Source organism: Fusarium oxysporum, chromosome 1 (assembly GCF_000149955.1).
Source record: "Fusarium oxysporum f. sp. lycopersici 4287 chromosome 1, whole genome shotgun sequence".
NCBI classification, from domain to species: domain Eukaryota; kingdom Fungi; phylum Ascomycota; class Sordariomycetes; order Hypocreales; family Nectriaceae; genus Fusarium; species Fusarium oxysporum.
In genome coordinates, this window is record NC_030986.1 from 3,632,626 (window position 1) to 3,657,470 (window position 24,845).

Consider the following 24,845-nt stretch of genomic DNA (forward strand, 5'->3'; position numbering starts at 1 on the left):
TGGGGCCAAGGCCTTGGGGAGGAACGTGCGATGAATCCACCAGGGGCTCTTAGCGGGGACTTGAGCCTGGGCGATGAGTTCAGGGTATGTGACGGTCAAGAATTGTTGAAAGTTTGGAGTTTGGATGAGAGAAAATGAACAAAGAGAGTAATAACAGTTTTATTTACAATAGGATGTTTGTATTTTGCATTCTCGTATAGCTGCAGATTTAGAAAAAAAGAAAAGAAGAAGAAAAAGCTTATTAACTGGCACTGCAATACCTGCACCGTTAACAAATCGGTAGTCATCTCTAGTCGTCTCTGCATACAAGGATCTCTTTGAATCTAAAACAAAACAACATCCGCCAACGCCACCGCTTCCCATTGACATACCTGACACTGCCATGTTTCCTACCAAGGAATCAGAACAGATATAATAACAGCCATATTAATAAATGATATGGAATGGCCCGAGACCATTCAATGTCATGCGATGCAGTGTGACGCGCGGGGTGTGTTATGTATGCGCATTGTTCAACGACAATCACAGCCTTCAGGATGCTCCCTTCAAGTCACATCACATTCCGTTTCCACATCAACAGCATGCTCACGCAGATGGCAACGCAACCAATCCTTCTTAATAAGCATCATCAACCATTCGGAACCGTGGAACCTATCCGAACTTGTCGCTTGAGTTGCCTCGCCTGTCTTGGTACAGTGGACGAGACGAGACGACGACTCGCCGAGTATCTCAATGAGACGATCCATAGATCGGCCCAAACTAGCGGTCCTCAACGCTTGACACCGCCCTTCCAGAACGTGACACCAGCATTAATTACAGCCAGATCTCGAATAAGATGAGCACTCTGCCACTTTCAGTACTGGGTTCCCTAATCCGGTAGACCGTTCAAACCGCTCGTCTTCAACCGTCAGCCACTCACGGTACGCGCCTCCAAAAGAGACGCCGCCTCTCATGGAAACTATTCACTGAAGCCTCGACGCCCGGGTTTCAGGAGCCGGGGGCCCTTATGCTTCGTGGAGCCTTTACGGGGGAGACCGAAGGCCCGGGCCCCATGCTGGGCTCTGCGGGTGAGAAGCCGGAGGCCTTTTGTACATAAACAACTGGGGACCTACGGGAGTCGAGGGAATAATAAAAACCCTCAAATGGTTTCAGGGAGCAAGAAAACTCGAGACCAAATAGAAGATGCCAAAATAAGCTCATCAAGTAGGCCTCTAAGTTTAGGATAATTTCCCCCCTCCCAAATCTTTTTGTCACTTGGGATAAAGATGCTAGATTTTCTTTCCTCCCTCAACATGGCTCAAGCATAAACATGGCGTGGAGCATGCATGATAGCGTGCTGCCCGCTGCACCGTCAATTGCAAGTCGGTCTGTCTGTACCTGGGAGGCTTAGATAGGTAGAGTTTGACCAATCCCATTCCTGTCCACGCATTATTCTTTCACTGAGCTACCGTGGCAAACGAGCATTGCATTGCATCTCCATGTGCTTAGCGCTGCTCAACTCGCTACTGATGGTCGTTCGTCCTGAATCGGAAAGCCAATAGCCACTCAATTTGTTCTCAAAAGGTACCGAGTCAGTCAAGAGTCCAATGACCATTAGCCAACCAGCACTCACTCACATCAACCGCTTGACGCCTGAACCTGAACTCTGACTGGTGAGCGCGCCCTTACGCCTTGATCATGGTGAGACCCTTGCACAGGGATGGTGAGTGATGGCTCAGGGCTGAGGGATGGCCATAACGAGGATGGGCCCAGCTCATTGGGTGTAATATCATAGCCTGGGCGCTATCTATGGAGGAATGTCCGCCCTGGTCGCCATGACGTCGTGTCTAGAGAGTTACCCAATGCGAAGTGATGATCTGTGAATGCAGTAAAGAGGTACTATTCACGCTCAAGGTTGAACCAGCAACCATCAGTTGACAGTCCCCAATTAATTCATAATATGTTTTGACTCTCTTGACTCGGATAAAATACCACTTCTCAGCAAACCCTCACTGCTCCCGACCCCAGATTCCTCATCTTTTGGTCCTAATCTCAGGGACCTTGCGCTACTGCATGACAGTTCCATATTTAGCTCCCGCCAACAGAATGCTCCGATGCCGTTGGCCATGCTTTTCTCGTATCAGCGCTCGCTGACCTGAAGCAGTAGAGCATTTTCGTACCTTCATTCGTTGTTGTTTTATTAAGCTGAAAGGTGGCTCATCGTATAAAAATAAAGAAGCAAGAGGAGGTCTCTGTCTGTATGCATAACTAGATAGGTACTAATTAACTATGCATTACTCGGCATTATGCTGATTTTCTTGGTTTACAAAGAAATACCGCGCAAAACTCGGCTTCCGTGGGATTTAGTTTATAACGCAATCGCTTACAAGCGGGATGTTCTGTATGAGGGTTGCAACTTGTGAGTGACAAGGGACAGGTCATCCGTCAGGACGATCACATGTACATCATTTCTTTCACGACTCGATCAGACACAGTATGACATGTCCTACAACGTGGTTCTCATTTGCAACACTGTTGGTTCACCATCATGTATGTATTGTAAGGGCTCTCATATCTCGCGTCTCGTTACCAACAGCCACAGGTGGCCCTGAAATGAATCATCCAATATCAGCCGCATACATACGATTCAAGGAACGCCCGTCAATGCAGCCCAGTCTATCGACCATTGATACACATACAGATGCAGGCTAAGAGAAGATGTAGTATCCTAAGTTCCTGGCACGCTCGCAAGGATCATGATTCCTTTCATATCCAACAATATGCAAGACACTCATAAGTCTCAATATTCCCCTATCTTGTTCCTGGTGCTCCCGGAGGTGGAAGTTGGTCAGGTCCAAAAGACATTGGCAAAAGCTACATAACGTCAACCCTCAGCTCAAGAACAAAGGGACCAGAGCTCAACTACTAACCTGTCGCAGCTTTGCAATCACAAAATCCTCATTCTTATCGAACATGATAATGGGTGTATCCAGTGTGCAAAACTCGCGAATACTACATCACCGAGAACACACAACTCACCTGTTAGTCAAATCCATCATCTTCGTCTACTCTCTCAAAGACATCCCCAGTAACAACTCACAACTGTCTACACATTCCACATGGACTCGCTGGTGGCGCAATATCAGTTGCGACAGCGATGGCTCGGAACCCACGATGACCGCTTGTCACAGCTGTACCAAGCGCCACGCGCTCTGCACATGTTCCCACAGGATACGACGCGTTTTCCACATTTGCGCCGCTCGTGAGCTCACCCTCGCTTGAGAGAACCGTTGCTCCGACGCGGAACTGGCTGTATGGGCAGTACGCTGTGGCCTTGGCTGCAACTGCACGCTCACGGAGCTCTGAGAACTCTTTCGGCGTAATGCCGTGTGCTGAACAGACTTCAGCCGCCTTGGCTGTGTCGCCTCTTGAGATAGTCTCTGGGGTCTCCATCATGTGACTTGAAGGGGGGGGGAAAGGGCAGAAAAGGGGGAAAGGGAAGGGAAAGAAGAAGAGAGGAAAGGGCTTGTGGCAATTGGTGATTGATGTTTATATCCTATTCCGTGTCACTCGTCACTCGTTACACGGGCGGGCCCTTTATCGTGGGTGTCTCCGCATCGGGCGCCTCCGTAATGCGGGGCTGAGCGCCGAAATGACGGACCCTTCGGCTGGTTCCTATGATACCACCCACATTGCTTATCATTTCTTTCCTTCAATAATAGGTAGGTATCGTTTCTAACGTGCAAGGGTATATAGACTAGGTATATAGACTATCTATGTAGGTTGTGTCCAAATATGTATTATCAGATGCTATCAGCATTTTCTTATCTTCATGGTCTAATATTACTGTCATGACCATCATGCACCTTTTCCTTACATTGCTGCCATCCATTCTCATTACAAATACGTACATATGACACAGAGCAGCACAAAACTCCAAACTCATCGCTCATGCATACTGCTCGGCGAGCTGTTGTAGACTGGTGCTCGAACGAACCCGACGAATTCGTTTCCGTATCCTTTATCCCCAACTTGCATTTCTTGTAGGTCTTCTCTTTCATTTCATCTGGATTCCGGCATCTAGTAAAACCCATCAGATCCTCCAAGCCTACTTGAGGTCGAGCTGACTGTTGGCGTCGACTGTGCCGAGCTTGTGTCGCTTGGCGTTGCCGGTTCCACGACCTGACTTCGGATCGACGTGATCCATTCGTGCTGCAATAACTCAACTGCTGACGATCGGTTACGAGGGTCTCTTGTGAAACATTTCTTCAGGAAGTCGATTCCCTGAGGGCTGAGCTGATCTGTAGGTGGCAGCTGGGGCGGGTTCCCTTGCGCAATGTTGTACATGATCGCCCACTCGTTGTCGAGCTGTGCCCATGGCCTTCTTCCGGTAGCCATTTCCAGAATAACACAGCCCAGAGACCAGATGTCGACGGCCCCAGGCTTACCAGGGTTCTCGCCCTTGATCACCTCAGGTGACATATACATCGGGGTTCCTGTCATGGATCGGTTTGGCATTGTTGCTTGCTTCTCGCCAGCAAGTGTGCGGCCCTGTCGAGCAATTACCTTGGCGGCGCCAAAGTCCACATACTTGATGATTCCATTATGGTCGAGCAGAATATCTGCAACGTTGTTAGTTTCAGCACATCTGGGGGTACAAGATACACCACTTACTTTCGGGCTTGATGTCTCGGTGGGCAATGCCGCTCTCATGCAAATAGACAAGACCCTCGAGCAGTTGAAGCGCATATACCATGATGACCTGCTCGTCTTCGATTCGACCATGTTCCAAGAGACTGGCCAAAGATCCTCCCGAACAAAACTCCATGAAAATGTACACTCGGTCTCGATGCACTTCGATGCCATAGTATGATACCACATTGGGATGATCCAACACTTCCAGTACACCCATCTCCTCTCTAATTTGCTCGGCGATCTGTGGGATAAGTTTGGGATCCTGCAGTCGAATTTCCTTGACGGCCATCAGATGGCCCGTGTCAAGGTTCATTGCTGCATAGACGTTGCCAAATGTGCCGCCTCCCACGAATTGGCCTTGCTGCCAGCGCATCGTAACATTGGTGGCTGATGATGAAAGGTACGCCAACGATCGGTCGACTTCATTATTACCTTCTAGTACTCTTCCAACCCCCTGTCTCTCTGCAACCTTTTCACGTCGATACTCATCTACCCTTTCGAGCTCCTCCATGCGCTGTTCGGTGATGAATCGTGAAGCCTCTTCGTCGTTCAACATTCGGTTCTTGTCAAGCCTGCGGAACTGTCCCACCAAGGCTTCGATTCGTTCTTTCTCGGCCTGTGCCGCAAGGTTCGATCTGGCGCCCATGATATCGAAGTGAGAAATGAGAAGAGACATGCACCCTGCGACCTTGGAACGAAGCTTGGCATACTCATCCTCGCCTAGTGCAAGAATGTGACGGCCTCGTGTCATGCCCATGGCCAACTCTAGCGCGAGTACGGCCCATCGAAAGGTCTTTCGGTCAGATGCAACGCAGTCGTCGCAAATGAAGCTTACCCAATCGAGGGCGAGTTTGGTCAATTTGAGATTGTTCATCTGTCGCCTGTTGCTATCCATATAGAGTAACGAACGTTGGCCAAACTCCGTGGCGAAAACGAAGCATGTTTGAATAAGTTCTTGGCAGTCCTTTCCCCGAGCCTGTTTCCTGATGATTTCCACACTGTCCATGAAAGTATTGGAAAGCTTATATGCCACCCGCCTCGTTTCTGTCAATCTTGAGTTGACTTTGTGGATATTGGACCTCGATTCCTGCACAAGGTCAACATGCATATCGACAGCGTCAAGGAACGCCCTCCTCGCGTTGTGTAGGGTCTGGGGACTAGAAGCGCATAGGCGTATGTGTCCTCGCTTTAGGTCGAGGTTCAGGTCGCGTAAGGGTACTTCGATTACTTCGCCAAACCAATTGATGGGATCCTCTGGTCGGAGAATGAGGACATATTGCTCGCCGAGCTCGTCGGGAAACTGGTCCTTAGAAGTAATAGCCATCATAACGGGTATATCTTCCAGCCTCTCCCGTAACTCGGGCGATGCGATAACATATGTATTGTCTTGCTCAAGCAAACGAGTGTCGACTTGAAAGTGACCTGAAGCCACCAATTGGTCGTAGAACTTTTGTATGGTCTCTGGTGGGAAGGATATGCTGTAGTCTGATGCATGCTCGTAGTTGTCGTTCAGCATTCGAGTGAATCGCTGAAGCATCCGCTGGCGGACTCGTACGGAGTCGAGACAAGCCTTATAACGCTTACTCATTTCCGATGCGGTTTCCTTGGGCTTTGCTTGCAACTCCTTTTCGAAAGTCTGGCTGAGTCTGTTGAGAGCCTTGAATGTGAGTGAGCTAAACTGCTCCGCAACTTCAATGTGACCTCGCTGCAGATGGCTACCGATTTCGTTGGCAAAATCCCATTCTTGAAACAAAAGTTCTGCTTCCTTGAAAGTATTCTTGTTTCCACTCAGCTTCCAGTTTAGCATCTTGAAGTAATACTTCAACGCTTCCAGTACAACTTGGTCGAAAGATTCATCGATGCAAGGTGGTAGATCCCAGCCTGGTTCCGGGTGCGCAATGGATGTGCACTCAATCTTGATTCGAATGGCAAATTTGAGCAGAAGCTGAAATTGGGAGATCATTTGATCCTGCATGAGAGGGTTTTGCTGGGCAGATTCCTTAACTCTCCTAGCATAAGCGAGACGTGTGCGGGTGATCTCTTCAATGAGACGCGAAGGGAAGCTGATAAGAGTAAGAAGCTCTTCGAGATATGGTGGTAGGTGGCGTTTGCGGAACGGCTCGGAATTCCTAATAAGAGTGTCCTTCGCCTTGCTAATGACGGTGGATATGGGTGCAAGCATTCCCTTTTCTAGGTTCCCATTGTCGTCGTTATAAAGGGATTGAAGTCCGTCTTCTTTCATTAGCCGGTCAAGGAAGGACGTTTCATCGCTGCTAATACCGTTTACAGCTGGCGATCGCTGTTTAGTCCGTGTAAAGTCGAGCTCATCGTTCCCAACCCATTTCCTCAGGATGTTCAGTTCCGTGTTTATCATTTCGTTGGTGTTGTACCAGGATATAATAGCATCATGGGCTTCTTTGAATGTGGCAGAGTCTGCTGCCTTGTGTTCTGCTGCGAGTGAGGCCCAAGAAGGGTATAGGTTCTCACACATCTCAATCTTGGCCACCATGTCTTTGACTTGTTCGTATGGCGGTTTTCCTGCTTCGCTCTCACCCTTCACTTGGAAGTTGATGATCTCGTCGAGGGTACGGTCAAGAGTAGATCGAGATTCCTCCAACATGCGTCTCTGGACAGGGATATGTCTTCCACAAACCTTGGATCGGATGCCCAGCCACAATTCGGTCTTGTGGGCGCTCTTGCCCGCCTGTTGATCCGCCGATCCAATCAGTCGTTTTTTCTCTTGCCGTACAACATCTCCGGTAAGAACGGCCTCGAGCATACCGTGCCACTCAAGCCTTTCGCGGTTTTCTGGGTCTTTCAAATCCTCGTCCGTGGGCTGAAGGTTGTCGTTGCCGTAAAACATAATGGTCTCCTGGTCGAAGCGATCGTCATATGGACCCTCCGACGAGGGGGTTTCGCCTTCTGAGTCCGAATCGTTTCCATTCAAATTCGAGTAAGACGAAAAGTACCCTCCACTATAGTCCTGCCGAAGTTTCTGTACGTATGCTCGCTCCTGTGCTCGGAACCTGCTCTCACTCTGCCGTGGGCGCGTCTTAGACGATGATCGGATTGATTCTGTGAAAGATGGTGTCACTGGCGGATGAGCTGGTTTCCTGGAGGTGGCAGGATTGTAGGTGTTCGAAGGTGTCCGCGCCGGACCCAATGGTCGCTGCGGCCAGGAGCCATTGGGTGTATAGGCCGCGCCATCGTCACCAGCAGCAACTCTCTGTGACTTTGGGGCACCGTTGATGACCGTGCCAGGAAGCAGAGAAGTCAATGACCCTGTGTGGCCCGATGTCTCATATCGGGATAGATTACCCAGCTCGTCCTGACGTTGTGTCGCATGAGGATCACCGTTGGTTTCGATCGGAGTTTCGTGTCGGTGACTCCTGTTCTTATCGATGCGGCCATCTTCTTCAGTACCTGAGAAACGAACCGCTCGGGGCGATGACTCGGTCATCCTAATGGGTGTGTCTGGGCTGGCACCCAGGTGGAGTTGGAAGTATGAGCGCCCCTCAGGGTCACGTCGAGTTGTCGTGAGTAATACGAAGATATAGTTATGATTATGGAAAAAGCCAGTTAAAACAGGTTTTTGTCGGTGCTCGAGTTATGGTCGAAGAGTTTACGATGGATCGAAGATGGCCATGGAGAGGGGGTTGAGCTTGGGGAGCTCTTGATGCAAGCAGATCGAGATGGATCGCATGGAGGAGTGGCAACCAAGAAGCGCGTGCAATTTCATGGCCAATCATCGCGCTTCAAGCTTCTAGTGGCGCATCAACTGTGGCTCGTGTGTGGCAAAACGATGGGTTCAAGCCTATCATGAAGACGTTGGGAAGGCGAATCATGACTACTAATTTGCCAACCTTGGAAAAAAATCAGCACTGTCAATCTTCTTGTACCACACCGGCTTAGGTCAAGTCTCGTAGAGCCTTATTTGTCTTTATAGAATGTTGCTGTCATGACGATACGTATTCTTACCGCTGACGTTATCGAGAATGTATTATATAGTGTTGGATCTCTTTTATTTTACTATAATGTTCCACTACTATCATTATATTATTAACTCAACAATACTTGATTCACTGAAAGGTCTCAGATTGATGACACGTCCCGAGTGATGTAGGCATGTGAAAATGGTGACTGATCAAGGGAAAGAAGGCTAAGACGTCAGGTATGCCTTGCAGTACCACGGCGCTATGTGAGATATGACATGGCATATAATGCAGGAAAGTTTCATTCTTGCAACATACCGCAAATCACATCTACATATGAAAACCGATGCTGAGACATTAGCTGAGAATGATTGCTATCGATCCTCGAGACCAATAAACACAAAATGACTACTACCCTAGACCTGATCAAACCTGCTCCAGCACCAGCCAACGCGAACGGACGAGGATCAATTTATTACATCCGCAACAATATTCGTATAGGGGTTAGCACGATGGCATTTTAACGATAGCGATTGCTGCAATGAATTGATGCAATATACACCCTACACACAAGCCCGAGCGTCATGCTACAGTGCGCTGATCTGACTGTCAAGGAATGGCATAGAGAGTGCTAAGTCGTGGGAAATGATTGCACAGATTACGATTCATGCATAGAATGTTACTGATTTTATTAAAGAGAAAGTAAAGGAAAGCTGCTTTTAATCTCCGACACGTATACGAATTACTCCATATGTTCCTTGAGAAAAGTTGCGAACATAAGCATGGCACAACTTGATTCACCAGGTCGGTTACGAGCCGAGCTGTACGGAGTACATACACCGGAATTCAATATCAGTCGGCCGAAGCAACTGGTGAACAAGACGATGCCAGGTTTGACGGCTCGGTTAGGCATACTGAAGAGGTTAGCAATCCTTTAAATGGCATGCAGACGGAACCACTAATAAATGGTGAAACTCTGGGACGACGCTTTGACATCAAGGTCCTGATCTAATAATTTACCAATGTGGCCAAGGAAAAGAAGGATAGAGAACAGACAGTAGCCTAGAAGTACGCTAAGTTGATTGTGGTATGTCGACATAAAAAATCCTTCTCATTTTCGTTCGATTGGCAAGGGTTGCGAAATGTTTGATCAGGTCAGAATCTTCAATAGCCTCAAACAGGACACTCCATCCCTGTTGCGAGGGAGGAGGTTCCGTGTAAGACGACAATAACAAACTCTAACCCACGTCAAAAACCACATGGGTGTGGGTTTGAACCACGGCGGCTCCGTCTCGAAGGTTGAGGTGCATTGGCCAATGAGCAGGAATTCGAGGTAGCAAAAGCCGGTCTGTGTCCAGGTCTGACATGTGGTAACAAGGCCGGCTTCCACGGAGTCACCGCCGTTGATACTAATGACACTAGATCGGTGGCTAGGTAGGGGATAAGTTCTTGGCGATAGACCTATTGCTGAGAGTCATTAATCTCAGGTAAATCGACAGATCAAAAGCTTAGCGTCATAACTTACATCTGGCATGACAACTCCATATCACGATCTCAGGCATATGGTCATACTGTATTCAATACGGCCCCACTCTTCACAACGGAGCTTGCTATATCTGCTGCTAGTGGTAGGCGCGTTGTGTAACATAGGTTTCTATCCGTACAGCGGCCTGAGATAGTCTTTTGCGGATGCCGGCACCACGTTTCGTTCATAGTAGTATCTGGATACCACCCGAACCCGGATCGACGTGTCCCTGTCTACGCAAATCGACTTCCATGAAAGGACATTCTTCCCTAAGGCTAACCCATGCGTTGGCTCTGGAAATCGCTTGGTGGTTGTCAATCACATCAAGATGTCATCAAATCAACCGGGGTCAAACACCAACATCCTGGTCAGGTCAGCGCGGGTATTTGCGCAGCATTAGCGCATAAGCATGGAGTCCGTTGCGGCCAAGGTAGGTATAATAGTCGGTCATTACAAAGTCCTTGTGGTCTCGGTCTTCTCTTTTGGAAGAATGAAGAAGCCATAGCGTGTGTTAAGGCCATCCAAGTCTGCTCAACAGTCAAGCGTCGCTTTCGCCACCTCTTGTGGTATGGCTTGATGAATTGATAACATGTCCAAGAACTAGATCAACATATTCGAATTACATACAAGCTTGTGTGAACCATCCCACGCGCGGTCGCACTGAGGGTGTGAAAGCTTTCCTGCGCGTGTATCCAGATTAGGAACATCTCGGTATATCGTCAAACAAACTTTTCGTCCCATCGTGGCCGAGTAACCTTGCTGGTGGCTCTTGAAAGTCGGGACGACATGTCATGTTTGACAGTGAAAATTAAGTTTGAAGCTGCATGGTCTCGTAGTCAGGTCGGTGGTTGCAACGGCCACAAGGAACAGAAATTCTCCTGGCCATCATCTCTGTTGAAGACTCAACTCAGAAGCCGAGCCTTGGCGTCGCGTGGGGTCCGGAAACCTAAAGATCCCTACTAGGGCTGACCAGGGCTGCACGAAATGAGAGGGCTCCTGTAGGTACCCGACGGTTGGCCTGTTTAGCTGTCACAGCTTGGTGGAGAGAAACCTCTCACCCCGGATTCGAGCTGATGGATGACTTGGGACTTGGAAGGCTCGCATCATGATACTGTTGATGTCTGGCTATGCTGTGTTGGGCTTCGCACCGGCTGCGTTGAATCATGAGGGCCAATGGTAATGTCATATCTCACCAAGAGGCCGCTGATGGCCTGTGAGATGATCAGATTGTTGATCGGCGTACTCGGATCGTAACTTGATACCAACGCCAACCGATGTCAAACATGAGCACGAGGCGGGAAATTGTGGGTTACAGGGTGAGCGAGGCGGCGACAGTTGGGCTTCGAGACATGGATGCCGCATTGCAGGAGACTCGCCCTGATTGTAATGCAAAGATCTGCTAAAAAGTAAAAAAGAAAAGTCTTTGGATGGATAACACAGCTGAATGTTTAGTTTGTTTCCACTGTAACTGTAAAAATTGCGCAGTGGAGATGGGGGACAAGAATGGCCGCCAACTTGCTTTGATTGCATCATGGCCATGCTTCTTATCACTTTCCTTAGAAGATTCCGAGAGCAAGAAGACACGGGTGGTCCATGCTGCCTTTCTATACTCAAAGGTTGCATAAATAATACAGATGTTAGTAGTTGAGTTGAAGCCCAGTAAGTGTAGGAAGTGTAGGTAAGCTACTGCAACTAGCCCTGCCCCAGGTGGCTATGGCTCTTCCCGCGTACCGTCAACCGTGCACAGATCTTGTTCAAAGACAGGTACCTTATGGAAGGTACCTTAGGTACGGATGAATCAGGTAGGTACATACCTTACTTACCGCTCTAATCGATCAGACAATGAGACGAAAACTTGAAACGTGCTGATAACGAAACGCTCCGGGAAGAAGGAACGCACCTCTGCTCCACCTTTCTCACTCATTCTCATCCCTCGACTGTCACCATCCAAGCCCTGCAATTTGCCATTAGCATACACAAAATCCTGCTACCGTATTAGTGCCCAGAGACGAGCTTCCATCTGCTGCACGATTCAATGGATGATACGATCGGTTACACCTTGGAACGAAAGTTTCGTATCATTCATGAATATGAGCCGAGTCAGTTGTCGTTGCGACCTCAACGTTGCACTGACATCCGACTTACACTGACACATGGCTGTCTACATCACGAACGCACCGAACCAACTCATCAGGGTTGCTCTGTGGCGTTGACGCCGCTGAATGGAAATTAGGGAGAAGGTGACATCGCAACCCTTCAGGATGCGGGAAGGGATTTTCTCCCATCCACTTGACAAAGTTTAACCAGATAAACGCTCACTGTTGATGCCCATGAGACGCCACCCATCGAGGGAAGGCATTCGTGAATTACTCCAGGCCCACCTGGGTATTTAATGTACCTATGGCGGACCGATCATATATCATCGTCTAAGGCTCTAAGCTATGTCTTATCCTGCAGCAGTGAGGCTGAATATTAATCGTGGAATGCTTCAGGCACCAAGCAGATCCGCCCCCTTCAGGATCGGTAGCGAAATCAAGAGGTAGAACAACGCTCGTTTAGTGGCATTACTTACGGATTGCCCAATCGCAGTCACAATTTACAAGGGTCCAACTAACACAAGGTTCCAGTGATGGGTGCGTGCCCAGGCGTGTGCTGAATCGCCTTCTGTCTAAACTTCAAACTTGCAACCATCCTCAGAAAATTTGCCCCCCTCCCAAGGCCTGTCTCAAGCAGGACTCACGCCGCTTCACTTGGATGGTCACCTTTTTGACCAAGGATATCTTGAACTGCCCTGGACTGCTTTCTCCCCGATCGGGGCACGTCGGCTCCTCGTACCAGCCTATGTACATTACATTGTAAACTGGTCTGTGAGCACCACTTTACCTGCTCAGGGCTCACTAATGCATCCCGTCGTTCGAGGTTTTGGACCGTTGGACACGCGGGCTTAGTTACCCCACTAGCTAACTAACTTACAAACCCACTCCACTCGCCGTCACAGACCCGGACCTGGCTTGAACTCGACACGACAGACCAGACCCTGGGCTAGGTAAAATGTCTCTAGCTTGTTTGTTTTCGGATCCTCGTCCTGCTGAAGCAAACGCTTCCGAGACAGAAACGGGGATTGCCATGGTCATGGCCTCATCGGCGCCGTGTCCAGGGGATCCTTGATATTTGTCCCGGTCCCATCTATAACCACCATAAGATCGCCCTCATATTACGTTTGAGATACCATCCTCTTCTGGACTACTTCGTGCCTCTACTCAACATTCTTTTAGATCCAGTGGATCGGCGTTTCTCCTTGTTTAAATCTTAGGAGCCCACCACTACAGCCATCACCTCCACGCACAAAATTCAAGGCCTATTATAGACGCCGCCACTTCGCCTACCTTATCTGTGCATCCGATCTGTTACCACCGATTGAACGCCGTAAATTGTCACGCCGCCGAATTTTATAACTGTTAGTGGTGGTGGCATTGGACTTCGTTCAAGCACCCTTCAGGTAGCTCTCTGAATCGACACAGTTCGTCCCCTGGCAGACAAGATCAACTCACAATTGTTTCGCCAAATAGAATATCGAGTGAGTACGATCATAAAGTATGTTCTCAAAATTCGAGTTAATCTCTTTTCTCAGGCCATTCTGTTTCCGACGCCTTGCCAACATGTGCGACTTCACCAAAAACTATTACATCTACACTTCTTGCACAGATCCTGGGACGCATTTCTGCAAAACTTCTATAGATGGAAGTCGCGAACATGCCTGTCCCAAGGGTCCTCACGAACGCTATATCGTTCTCCCGGAAAGCTGCCCATTGTGTTGTGGGTGAAACCAAAAACTGCGGCTGATGCTAGACTCGACACGATCAGAAAGAGCACTACAGAAACAACCTGGCCGTACTCACCATGGCCAACAAATTTCATATTCTCCATTGATATGAAATTGTAAAAATGACAGCCTGGTTTAAAGCTTGTATGGAATCCAAGGCACCAAGCTGATGTTTCTTTCCATTCAATCGAAGCAGAGCTTCGAATTCGAGAGTACAAGAGCAGGATCTTGGGCCTCCCGTAGGGTTTGAACGAGAAGAATAAGTAGCAGGTATGCTATCGATGAGGCAAGGGAAGTAACATACGATTTTATCGGCAGCATTCATGAAAAGCGACAGAGGCAAGCGAATCAGAAACATTATCCAGCGACAGATTTGAAAGTTGAACCTCGAGCTAGACCCCTAGAGGCTCGTCTGTACTAGTACACGGAAATTATACACTAACTTGGCGTTATGGAAACAATTAAAAAGAAATCTATGGTCACTGAATGCGAATTTCTATGTGTGGTAGACGCTGCCTCAGCCTCTTAGCTATTGATTGTTGAGCGAGCGGAACCCACGCCGTTGAACGGTACTATGATTGACATGAAATGTGTATCGCTACATAATTTACCACTCTTGGGCTTGTATCGGTTCATATTTGGCGCTAGAAAGATGAAGGACTCTTATTATGGCTATTATAGAGCTACTGTTGTCAGCTGGTTCTGTTGGCTGCCGTTAGCATATATTATGCCTGATATGCCTAACCAAGCATGGCTTACCTCGTAGACTCGGAAGATGCAGCACTCCGGTTATCGCCAAACAAGCAGGGATGTCGTCGGTGTTTTCACTGCGTGGTTACATTGCCGTTGGCATCAGGACTGTCACGACGGCTGACGGAATACGCTATGCTATGCTAGTGAGACGCAGGTTGCCATCCCACCATCTTTGGGCTCTGACAGCTCGCTTACGGCAATCGAGTCCCTTAACCCCACTGATCTTGGTTAACTTACGCCTGAGATAAGAGACAATATGCAAGTAAAGGGCAAAGATCAGAGTTAATATGGAGTTTGGCCGGGTATAAAGCTGATGCTGCGGGGAATGAGGGGGAATAAGCGCGCCTGTGCGAGCTTTTGAGGCGCATGCCGCGCGGGATGTACCGGTAACCGTTTGACAGTCTGGTGAGGCGGAATATTATGGCCAATGACCTAAGATTGAGGAGAAGAGAGACAACAGGGCCCGTACGATGCAGCTGAGAATAAGCGAGATCTGCCACGTTCATCCCTGTTGGTTGAAGAGTGCCATCTCACTCCCCGCGCTTAGACCTGAGACGAAACCATGGCTGTTAGGACATTTTGATGCCAAGACCCAGGTGTTTAAAGAAGAACAAGTCGGTAGCTTTACGCAGTTCCAGGTGAATACTGCTTACGCGTGTATACCTTAAAGGTTCGCTATCAATGGATGTTTCAGTTGGCCCCTGACTATTCCACTTTGACATTGGTTTGCGAGGCGTTATGGGTCGACTGTGGATTGGGACGTCCTTCGGATAGCCACAAATCACACTAATAGCTTCCGCTCTTGAGGCCTTTGAGCTTTCATCACGGTCAGGACAATCTCATTATAAATTCTCCAGGTTCTCCTAAAACTAAAGGTGATTAGGGAGCATGGATGTGGGGGCCATGCACAAACCTGGCTCTGTTCGTTTTGTGGGCGGCAATGCAGTCCGCGGGAACTAGGCATGAAGCTTAAATTACGAGGAGCCAAGTGCATAGCAGTGCAAGTTGTCTTCCCAGTTTCAAGTCATTTATGTGCAGAGTGGCACAGAAGAGTCTATGATACCTCTTCTACAGCTCCTAACCCCATGTCCCTTGCGCAGACAACGCGAGTGACGTGCGTATCCTGCCTGGCATTGATAAAATCACACCACTGGGATGTTGGATTGGGCCTGTTTCTCTTTGAAACAAAAGGTCTTCATCCGATTTCACATGCTGAGTTTCATGCTGTCTAGTATGACATCCTTTTTATCGTCGTAAGTACCGAACCGAGGTATTGCCATACCTTTGATAGATATGTTGAATGAACGATAACACCAAGCAACTTGTTTAATTTATGCAGAGATAGTGAATCCGTTGAGATGATGACCATATTTCTCATGCCATGTGGCAAACGGCCCGGGCCTTTAGATCATTGCTCAACTCGGCCGAGAGCGGTCGGAGGATTAGTGGAGATCAACCCCAGATTCCATGTGGCTGTTTTGTTGATAGTGACCCACTCCAAGCCGAGGCACGACGGCCCGGCACCTGAACCTTATTTGCTTCAGCCGAACAGTCATCCATTTAATCACTTCTCCAGATTACATTAATCATACAATTGACTCCCTTCGACATCACCTTATTGGAAACTGGTATTGAGCTAGTATTTGCGTCACCTGAAGTACCCTTGAGCCACGTGTCGACCTCAATCGAATCACAATGCCCGTTCCTGAGTCTGAGTATCTCAGCCCCGTCTGGCGAGATGGGATTTTCAGTCAGTCTCAAGACGATCGAATCTATTCTTGGTAGAGATTTGCTAACATGTGAAATCATCTAGATGGTCGCGTTGTCTTCGTGACTGGCGGTGCAGGAAGCATCTGCAGCATGCAGACGCGAGCATTAGTTCGTCTGGGTGCAAATGCATGCATCATTGGCCGAAGTGTCGAGAAGACAGAGCTTGCGGCTAAAGACATCGCGGGTGTAAGAGAGGGAGCCAAAGTGATAGGAATCGGAGGATGTGATGTTCGAAAGGTATGACGCGTGTCGTCTATTGACGACGGTCATGATGATACTGACTGTGCGTAGATCGACAGTCTTCAGGCTGCTGCTGAGCGATGCGTGAAAGAGCTTGGAGGGATCGACTTTGTCATGTAAGGCTTCAATTTGACCATGCCTGGATATAACATACTAATGCATATCATATCATAGCGCTGGTGCAGCTGGCAACTTTGTCGCTCCGATTGAAGGCCTCAGCTCCAATGCGTTCAAGTCAGTAATGGACATCGATGTCTTGGGAACATTCAACACAATTAAGGCGACAATGCCCTATCTCCTGAAGAGCTCAACCCCTCGTATCATCTACGTCTCTGCCACTTTCCATTACACCGGCATGCCTCTCCAGGCACACGTCTCTGCAGCTAAGGCATCTATCGACTCACTCATGGCGTCCGTTGCCCTGGAGTATGGACCAAGAGGGGTGACAAGCAATGTAATTGCCCCAGGAGGTATCGATGGCACTGAGGGTCTGGCCAGATTGGGGAGCGATGCAGAAAGTGAGAAGAAGAGATACGCCAAGGGAATCCCGCTGGGCCGCGCTGGAACTGTACGAGATATCGCAGATGCGACAGTCTTTTTGTTCAGCGAAGCCGGAAGCTATGTCAGTGGACAAGTCCTGGCTGTTGATGGCGCTGCATGGAGACGCCAGGGAGCCATCAGCGTGGGAACTGAGGCTGGCATGGAGTATCCGGATTATATTCTCAACGGAGAGTTCTCAAAGAACCTGCGAGATCCAAGAAAGAACGGAAAGGCCAAGTTGTAAGGATACTGGTTGCTGTACGATATAGATCAAGCTCCAAGATTACCATTTGACGAGGCAGGTATGGAGGACCATGAGGCGATATTATATAAGCTAAGCCACAATGTTTCAATATCAGATCAAGTGTTAGCTAGAATCAGGTTATCTTATCAGCTGGACCAGAGCCCCAGGGATCGGAGGATCGGAAGTGACGGAGATACTTGTTCTGGGATGATAGATAACATCCAATTGGGGATCCGCCTTGGCGTTGACATCTCCGGAAGTGGATGGTCTGACGGAGCCGATCTTAGCTTCCATGATAATGTTTTGTTAGATATCTGACAAGAATAATTGCACCCCAAATACAATAGACCGATTACTTGATTAAGACCAGACTTGCTGGTTTTACGCCCTTTGATCTCCCTGCATGGGACATTATATGCTTATTCTTTACAGCAACGTTACTTGGCAAGGAAATGCTCCGCGAACCCCATATTCTCCATTCCGAAAAAGAGCCCGAAACCCATACGAAATACCACATGCCATTTCACGATTCGATCCATGAACGAAGAGCCGGAGATAGTACGGCATAATCGACCCGTTAGAGCCGCGACCCGGCCGACATCCAATCAAATTGCCTCCGATGGCCGTTGTGAGTCTTTCCCTTCTCTCCCACTCTTGGGCAAAAGTGCCTGGAAACTTAATGAAAAAGCCAATTGTGGCTGTTTATCTGATTACAGAGACTGGTTGATAGGTTGGTGTGGGCTTGCATTAGTGCCCGCTAGGGCAAGGCCAGTCAAGGAGGGGTCACTTTTGAGCTCCCATGGGCTTTTCGTTGACGAATGATATTAACTAATCGTGCAATTGACAGGTGAGGCAGAGTGATATGATCCGTATCCAGCGGCAATCATCAATTTCTCGGACATAGGTATCTAAATCTCGCGTTGTCTTTGAACTCGACACTCTTAGCACAAAACATTCGAGAATCAAGCTCCAGAAATAAGCTAGGTCTGCAAAATCATCATGATTATGGTGTGAAGAGAGTTTCCTATCTAGGTATGACTATGCAGAAATAAAGAGGGTCCAGAGGATTCAATTAGCTGAACTAGAGAATCAACCTTGACTTGGAGAGATCCATGGTGTGGGAACCTTGCAGCTACACGGCACGCTCAGAGCCGAACAGGGCGGGGGGAATTACCTACGATCCCATATCTTTTGACTCTCCTAAGAACGTACGTTATCTTGTTGTAATAGGTAATGATGAGAAATGTATATATTTTATCCACTCCTCGCTCTCTCTTGACTGTTTCTCTTCTCTTCCTTTCCCCTTTGTCGTCAACAGTGGCTACGAGTAAGTGTGTATAGCTTCATTCAACGTCCCACACACACACCCAAAATGCACGCCAAGCCCCTCTCCCTCCTCTTTCTATCTTCCCTCCCCTCCTTGACTGCTGCCGAAGATGTCCTTGGCCTTTACGTCTTCCACCGTCACGGTGATCGCACTGCCAAGGCTTGGAAGCCCGTAAACTTCACAGCTCTCGGAGCCGACGAGGTTCACTCTTCCGGTTCTTGGTATCGCGATACTTATGTGAGCAAGGATGCTTCACGAAAGATCACCGGCCTCAGCCCCGAGTCAGCCGTCTTGTCTCAGCTAGATGTTACTTCTCCCGCCGACGCTGTGCTCCAGAACTCTGCTCTTGTATTCTTGCAGGGACTTTACCCTCCTACCAAGCAGTTTGAGACTCTTGCCAATGGATCCAAGGTCGAGGCTCCTTTCAGCGGATATCAATATATCCCCATTGCTGCAGTCTCTACTGCAGCTAGCGACAAGAACTCTGAGAACAGCGCTTGGCTTCAGGGCAACAGTGGTTGCACCAACGCTGAGGCTAGCTCGAATGATTACTTCTCCTCCCCCGAGTACGCTGGAGTATACAAGGACTCTGAAAGCTTTTACCAGGGCCTTCTCCCTGTCATCAATGGGACCTACGGCAAGGATGAGGCCAACTTCCAGAATGCCTATACCAGTAAGTTCATGGATAAATCTCAAGCACATAGGCCCCCACTAACTCGCATAGTCTTTGATCTCATCAATGTTGCTCGCATTCACAATTCTAGCATCTCTTCTGATGATCTGCTCGATGACTCCACCCTGGAAAAGCTCTACAACCTCGCTTCTATCCATGAGTGGAACCTCGCCTACAACAGCAGCGAGCCTGTCCGTGCCATTGCTGGCTCTGTGCTCGCTGGCCAGATCATCGAGGCTCTTGAGCCCCTTGCAGAAGGCAAAAAGGGACCCAAGGTCAACATTCAGTTCGGTGCCTACGCCGCCTTCATGTCTTTCTTCGGTCTTGCTGGCCTCGACAAGGTTAGCTCTGACTTCAAGGGAGTCGTCGACTACGCATCATCTATGGCTTTTGAGCTCGTAACCAACGCCACTAACCCTACTGCCGACGACGTCAGTGTCCGCTTCTACTTTGCCAACGGCACTGCTGCCGAACACACCCCGAAGATGTTCCCTCTCTTCGGCAAGGATGAGACCACCATCTCCTGGAAGGACTTCAAGACTGGCATGTCTGATTTCGCCATCGAGGACACCAAGCACTGGTGCAAGCTTTGCGGAAACCACGACGGCAACTGTGCTAGTAACTCGGATGATGACTCTACTTCGTCTCAATCAAGCTCTGGTGGCTCTGGCAACGGTGTTTCGAAGCCGGTTGCTGGCGTCATTGGCGCCCTTGTTACTCTCGTTGTCATTTTGGGTGTCCAGGCTGCCTTTATTCTGCTTGGCGGCCTGCGTCTTGTCAAGAAGTCGACGCTTGCAGCTGCTGGCGCGTCCCAGGCCGGAGCGGTCAAGGCGTGAACATGAGACGATAGGTAGTGGGAAAGTAAATATTTCTTGGCCAGAATATACATGACCCATACGATGTTATGATTTTCGCTTTCAGATACCAGAATAGCCATTACGCAATGAATTGATGTGTCATATTGTATTAACGACAATATCGCCGAACTCTCATGGCTATGATCTAACAATGATATCCAAAAATCGTGTCATGCTCCCTTATGAAGTCTAACAGGAAATAAACATTAAAAATAACCCAACCCTGGGTACTCTAGAAACGCATCTGTTGCTTTTACCCAACTCACGATATATCGAACATCTTAATTCCTCGAAACTGTTTGAACAGCTAGCGAAGACCAGTCATATCAAGCAAATCATGGCGATAGTAGAATGCTCGCACCCGCTTACCGTAGATATCTAGAGCAAGTCAGCATGAGAACCAACGTGCGATCGAAACCGACTTACACATAGGGATGCTGAGAAGGCATACTACCACTTGAATCGAGGCGATCGCCAGCATTGTTCGTTCGATACCACCGTCATTAATCCAATTGTAGGCAAAGAAAGTCAAGATGAAACTGAAAAAGTTCTTGAATATGATCATGATGGTGAAGCCCTCAATGGTCAAATCTCCTGCAATGATGTTAGTGACAGCTGTTTATACGACGAGAAAAACATACGATAGGCATCAACAATGTAAAGTGAGCTGGCCACAGCACCAATGACCATTCCTGCGACTTCAAATCCGAAAAAGATCAAAGGTACGACATATGAGTATTCCTTTTTTACCACACCAGGTGCAGTTAAGGCGAACCCATATAATCCGATTCCTCCAATGATCATCATGGGGATCACAAGAAGAATGCGAAACTCTGGTTCGTATATGCCTTTGTTGAGCTTGGTCATGTACTTGACACTTGTGTCAGCGAGCAGACCTGCCAAGACAAAACCTAGGACGGCACCGATGAATGGGCCCGTGTAAGTGTAGCCGGCATCAACCTCGTCCCAGTAGTAAGGAGACCCTATGAAAATGGCGGCGACAATAACTCCGATAAATACTGTCCAGCCGATCATGGCTCCCTGGATCAGGCAGCCCCAGATAAATGCTGGATGAGTGAGGAGGGGAAACGGTCGCAGCAAAAGGACCCAGTATCGCTCATCCGTCTTCCGACCATCAAACAGAGAAATCGACTGAAGAAAGGTCTTCTTAGGTGTATTAGAATGGCCGATGGGTTGAAGAGCATTGGACTTAGGCAAGAAGGTGAAACCAGCGGAGTGCTGGGTAGGTTCCGGAGAACGAGAAGATCCGGACTCTGTCTGTGGTGACGGCGCTTGACGTTTATCCTTGGTAGTCAATTCTATTCCTAGCTCACCGGTAGTGTCAGTGTTCAGACTGGCTTCTCGTCGATATGCCGTCTCGGGGCAGAAGAAGAAAATGGCCGGGAGCGTAGCAGCAAGAAAGATGGCAACGAAGTAGAACGTCCACTTCCATCCCATGGAATCAGTGATTTTGCCCACCAAGATGGGAGTGAAGAAGGCACCGCCGAAGACCGCCAGGTTCGTAAAGGCCATTCTCACTCCTCGCTGGTGGACAAAGTAGAGGTCACCCACAGCTGCATTGAGTAAGCTCTCATAGGGTGCGCAACCAACGCCTTGAACAATTCTGGCTCCAATGAAACTTCCATAATTGGTTCCTACAGACCCGGCCCACGCGCTGGAAGCGATAAGAATAAGGATACCTATGAGGAACAAGTGTCGCTTCCCCCAGATGCGGCCGGACGGAACGAAGAAAATAGCGCCAGCACCGCAACCCAGTAAGAAATATCCCGTCAACAGGGCAACCTTTGTGAAGTCCTTCGAGAAGAGCAGAGAGATTGTGATCGTATTGGCAGCGAGGATAGGGCCGAGTGCGGTAGCGAGAATACCCGCGAAGCAGAGTAGAAAGGTGATCAGGTCGCGTCGCAAAAGTGACCAGTTCAACGGATCGTTTGGGTCATCAGAAGGCTGAGGGATCTGAGGTTCGTGCCAGCGTCAGTGTACGCGCAACAAGCCCCAAGGCAGACAATACATACGAGGATAATGGTTTCGGTCCCAACTTGTACGCGCTTGAGGTTCCCATGATGCTCGCCAGCTACCTGGGGCCGAGACGGATCGTCAAAGTACTGCGTTGTGCCTATGGGATTGGGCGATCTGTCAATTCGTCATGTCCTGAAAAGTGTGTGTTCTGCTATCGGCGATGGAAGGCCATGTGCTCCATATTGGTATGGAGGTGACGTTAAGTACGCACCAGGAACATGCTCGATCCCCTTTGCTTCGAGGATCCCCAAAGGCATCTTGAAGAGATGGAGTACCGATCAGGGGAGTGAGCTTGGCTGAGGGACAGCACAGTGGAGCGGCGACAGCACCCACCCTCTGGTTCTGGTGGAGGTCACAAACACTCGCGTTTCAATCGTGAAGGGCGGCAAGGAGGTATGGAAAAAAAACGCCCAGTGAGAAATTCTTCTCCTTGGGGACAAATCGACGGGTTTGACTGGATCGGCTTCTTCCAAAATGGTATCGTCAAGTCGTCGACATTTTTGCAGACTATCAGCACGAGCAACCAGATGTGGACGCATTTGTGTAAATATGGGGGTGGAGATGGACCGAGGGTTCCGCTTGTTTCTCCAATTGCCGTGATTGAATTACCGGGGTACAGTGAGCTCAAGGTTTGGTTTGTGGAGCTCATCACCCTATGCTCTGCACCGCGACAGTGAAAGAAGCTTCAACTGCCGACCAGAAGCAGTTTCTTGGCGGAATCTAAGATTCTGGTCACGTTGCACCTTCTGTAGACTCCTCATTTGCTACCTGCAATTTAGACAAGGCAATCGTGTTCGTCCAAAAGGTCATCACAAACACAGTATTAGAGCACTGTGAGCTTGTGGAAATAGTGAACGATGATCAGGCTGATCTCTTGCTGCTGCACGCCAATATCACCCCAGTTGGAACCTTGTGTTGTGGGTGTCACTTTGAGGTCTTCAGCTCTTGTCCAATGAAACGGGTGAGCTCCTGGCAATGGGTCAAAGAGTCTGGTCTGTTCAAATCAAAGGACCCTTGAAAACACGTAGGTTAAGCCAAGTTTCCAAATCACTGCCACAATCTATGGGACCATTTCAAAGTACAAACTACCTACCACCTTACAGGGAAGTAGTGACATGCTGGTTCATGCTATGTAACTTCTTCGTATTACGTTCATGTCATAGAAGATTCTTTCAGAGCAACCCCCGAGCTGCTTAAGTACCTAGGTGGCAGGTTCAACGGCCACTCAAATGCTAATTGCCCGTTGTAAATTCCTTTGATGCTCCTGTGGGTCTGGCAGGTACGACCAAGACATTGGATCGATCGTAGGTTTCCTCACGGTTCTTTTACACAGTTCAGCCTGAATACGACTTCTGACTTGTTCTCTTTTCAACCCGCAAGCGTCAAAGAGATCATCAACTCAAGCCAAGACTTTACAAGGACCCGCTTCAACATAATGACGAATATGATGATCTCTTACACTTGGTAACCCGGATTGCTCTCTCTATCCTATCATTTTCGCTCTTGTTAATCAGTAGCCAGACACCAGCAGCCATGTCTGCCAGGTTCAAGACTAGCTCGCCGTTGCGGGGATCACTGGACATGCATTGCATGGGTGGCATCACCCTTGTCTCGGGCAGCCCACAGACAGCCCCATGGATCATCCCTTGCTGAATCTTGAGATCCGTCGTTTATTCGGAGACTTCTTCAGCCATGTCTCGACCTCTCCGATCGGAATCCAGCTCGACAGCATTTTACTCGCCTGCAGAATCTCGGATGCGAAACAGAGCAGCTACGCATGGTAGCTAAATGTCTCGCCGTCTCCGTACCTGCATTAATCATAATTTACTTGATAAGGAGCAAACTTACTGGATTGACTTCAGGAACACTGAACTGCTAAGTTGATCGATGTGCTTGTTTAATTCCACACCCTCTTTCAGTATGACCTAACGTTGTCACCAAAGCACTAATTTGCCAAGGTTGGCTGTGGACTGCTTCATCCTGTTGTGGAGTGGTTACTTCTTGACATTCATTCATTTTATAAGCCATAGCAATATCTCGGCGAGATAGATCAAAGCAACACAGCAAAAATATCACATTAGTCTTTTCTTCCTCCAGGCAGAAGTTACTTCTTAGCAGTTTGCGAATATTCAAGCAAGGGGGCCTGCAGGTAAATCCATCATAAGTCGTTTCGGTTCAGCAGTCTCCAAACCTCTGCCCTCAGGGACGTCGAGTTGATTACCTAGGTATTGGAAGCCAGCAACGACCGGCGCAATTGGATGATCAATAGTTCATTGGTCGCTCATGCTAGAAGCTGGGCTATGATAAGACAAGTTGCAGCATTTTGCTGCCATCTTGAATTGGATGAATGACCAGCCAAAACTAGCTGTTTGCTCATAATACCTTGCTCAGCTGAGGAGAGGTCGATAATCGATATTAAGCCCTTTTTACAACATCATGGTTGGTTCAGC

The 24,845-nt window shown here is 48.6% G+C and overlaps 8 protein-coding genes across 18 annotated transcripts in view; 6 read left to right on the forward strand and 2 right to left on the reverse strand.

Annotated features, from left to right (window-relative positions):
- The window catches only part of FOXG_17913 (uncharacterized protein), a gene marked incomplete at both ends in the record, with an annotated part of 372 nt that extends 234 nt beyond the window's left edge, over positions 1 to 138 (forward strand). Inside the window, one exon of the mRNA XM_018397923.1 lies at positions 1 to 138. Coding sequence (XP_018232793.1) covers positions 1 to 138 — 138 coding nt within the window.
- Positions 139 to 274: 136 nt separating this feature from the next.
- FOXG_17914 (uncharacterized protein) lies at positions 275 to 1,422 on the forward strand. The gene has a single exon (XM_018397924.1). The coding sequence runs from the start codon at positions 498 to 500 to the stop codon at positions 837 to 839; it is 342 nt and encodes a 113-aa protein (XP_018232794.1). The 5' UTR covers positions 275 to 497; the 3' UTR covers positions 840 to 1,422.
- An 896-nt stretch (positions 1,423 to 2,318) lies between these two features.
- FOXG_17915 (uncharacterized protein) lies at positions 2,319 to 4,071 on the forward strand. 6 transcript variants are annotated; one of them, XM_018397929.1, is made up of 3 exons: positions 2,319 to 2,529; positions 2,582 to 2,862; positions 2,919 to 4,071. In XM_018397929.1, the coding sequence occupies exon 3, from the start codon at positions 2,953 to 2,955 to the stop codon at positions 3,259 to 3,261; it is 309 nt and encodes a 102-aa protein (XP_018232799.1). In that variant the 5' UTR covers positions 2,319 to 2,529; positions 2,582 to 2,862; positions 2,919 to 2,952; the 3' UTR covers positions 3,262 to 4,071. The 6 variants fall into 6 exon arrangements, with proteins under 6 accessions (XP_018232799.1, XP_018232798.1, XP_018232797.1 ...); XM_018397926.1 differs by having other exon boundaries at positions 2,438 to 2,529; positions 2,582 to 2,761; XM_018397928.1 differs by having other exon boundaries at positions 2,319 to 2,862.
- On the reverse strand, positions 2,369 to 8,436 carry FOXG_00643 (STE/STE11/SSK protein kinase). 4 transcript variants are annotated; one of them, XM_018377132.1, is made up of 4 exons: positions 4,654 to 8,436; positions 3,080 to 4,601; positions 2,910 to 2,991; positions 2,391 to 2,853 (listed from the first exon to the last, which is right to left on the reverse strand). In XM_018377132.1, exons 1-2 carry the CDS (start codon positions 8,132 to 8,134, stop codon positions 4,060 to 4,062), a joined length of 4,023 nt encoding a protein of 1,340 aa, XP_018232804.1. In that variant the 5' UTR covers positions 8,135 to 8,436; the 3' UTR covers positions 2,391 to 2,853; positions 2,910 to 2,991; positions 3,080 to 4,059. The 4 variants fall into 4 exon arrangements, with proteins under 4 accessions (XP_018232801.1, XP_018232804.1, XP_018232803.1 ...); XM_018377131.1 differs by having other exon boundaries at positions 2,391 to 2,991; XM_018377130.1 differs by having other exon boundaries at positions 2,910 to 4,601.
- Positions 8,437 to 12,222: 3,786 nt separating this feature from the next.
- Positions 12,223 to 14,576, forward strand: FOXG_00644 (uncharacterized protein). Of its 2 annotated transcripts, XM_018377133.1 has the most exons (3): positions 12,223 to 13,630; positions 13,701 to 13,708; positions 13,763 to 14,576. In XM_018377133.1, the coding sequence occupies exon 3, from the start codon at positions 13,791 to 13,793 to the stop codon at positions 13,953 to 13,955; it is 165 nt and encodes a 54-aa protein (XP_018232805.1). In that variant the 5' UTR covers positions 12,223 to 13,630; positions 13,701 to 13,708; positions 13,763 to 13,790; the 3' UTR covers positions 13,956 to 14,576. The 2 variants fall into 2 exon arrangements, with proteins under 2 accessions (XP_018232805.1, XP_018232806.1); XM_018377134.1 differs by having other exon boundaries at positions 12,543 to 13,708.
- Positions 14,577 to 16,180: 1,604 nt separating this feature from the next.
- Positions 16,181 to 17,867, forward strand: FOXG_00645 (2,4-dienoyl-CoA reductase (NADPH2)). Its single transcript, XM_018377135.1, has 4 exons — positions 16,181 to 16,457; positions 16,521 to 16,714; positions 16,769 to 16,833; positions 16,892 to 17,867. Exons 1-4 carry the CDS (start codon positions 16,403 to 16,405, stop codon positions 17,499 to 17,501), a joined length of 924 nt encoding a protein of 307 aa, XP_018232807.1. The 5' UTR covers positions 16,181 to 16,402; the 3' UTR covers positions 17,502 to 17,867.
- An 881-nt stretch (positions 17,868 to 18,748) lies between these two features.
- FOXG_00646 (acid phosphatase) lies at positions 18,749 to 20,791 on the forward strand. Its single transcript, XM_018377136.1, has 2 exons — positions 18,749 to 19,501; positions 19,553 to 20,791. The coding sequence occupies exons 1-2, from the start codon at positions 18,874 to 18,876 to the stop codon at positions 20,335 to 20,337; spliced, it is 1,413 nt and encodes a 470-aa protein (XP_018232808.1). The 5' UTR covers positions 18,749 to 18,873; the 3' UTR covers positions 20,338 to 20,791.
- FOXG_00647 (uncharacterized protein) lies at positions 19,479 to 22,939 on the reverse strand. Of its 2 annotated transcripts, XM_018377137.1 has the most exons (5): positions 22,607 to 22,939; positions 22,392 to 22,492; positions 21,000 to 22,332; positions 20,785 to 20,952; positions 19,479 to 20,736 (listed from the first exon to the last, which is right to left on the reverse strand). In XM_018377137.1, exons 1-5 carry the CDS (start codon positions 22,650 to 22,652, stop codon positions 20,666 to 20,668), a joined length of 1,719 nt encoding a protein of 572 aa, XP_018232809.1. In that variant the 5' UTR covers positions 22,653 to 22,939; the 3' UTR covers positions 19,479 to 20,665. The 2 variants fall into 2 exon arrangements, with proteins under 2 accessions (XP_018232809.1, XP_018232810.1); XM_018377138.1 differs by having other exon boundaries at positions 19,479 to 20,952.
- Between the last annotated feature and the right edge of the window lie 1,906 nt (positions 22,940 to 24,845).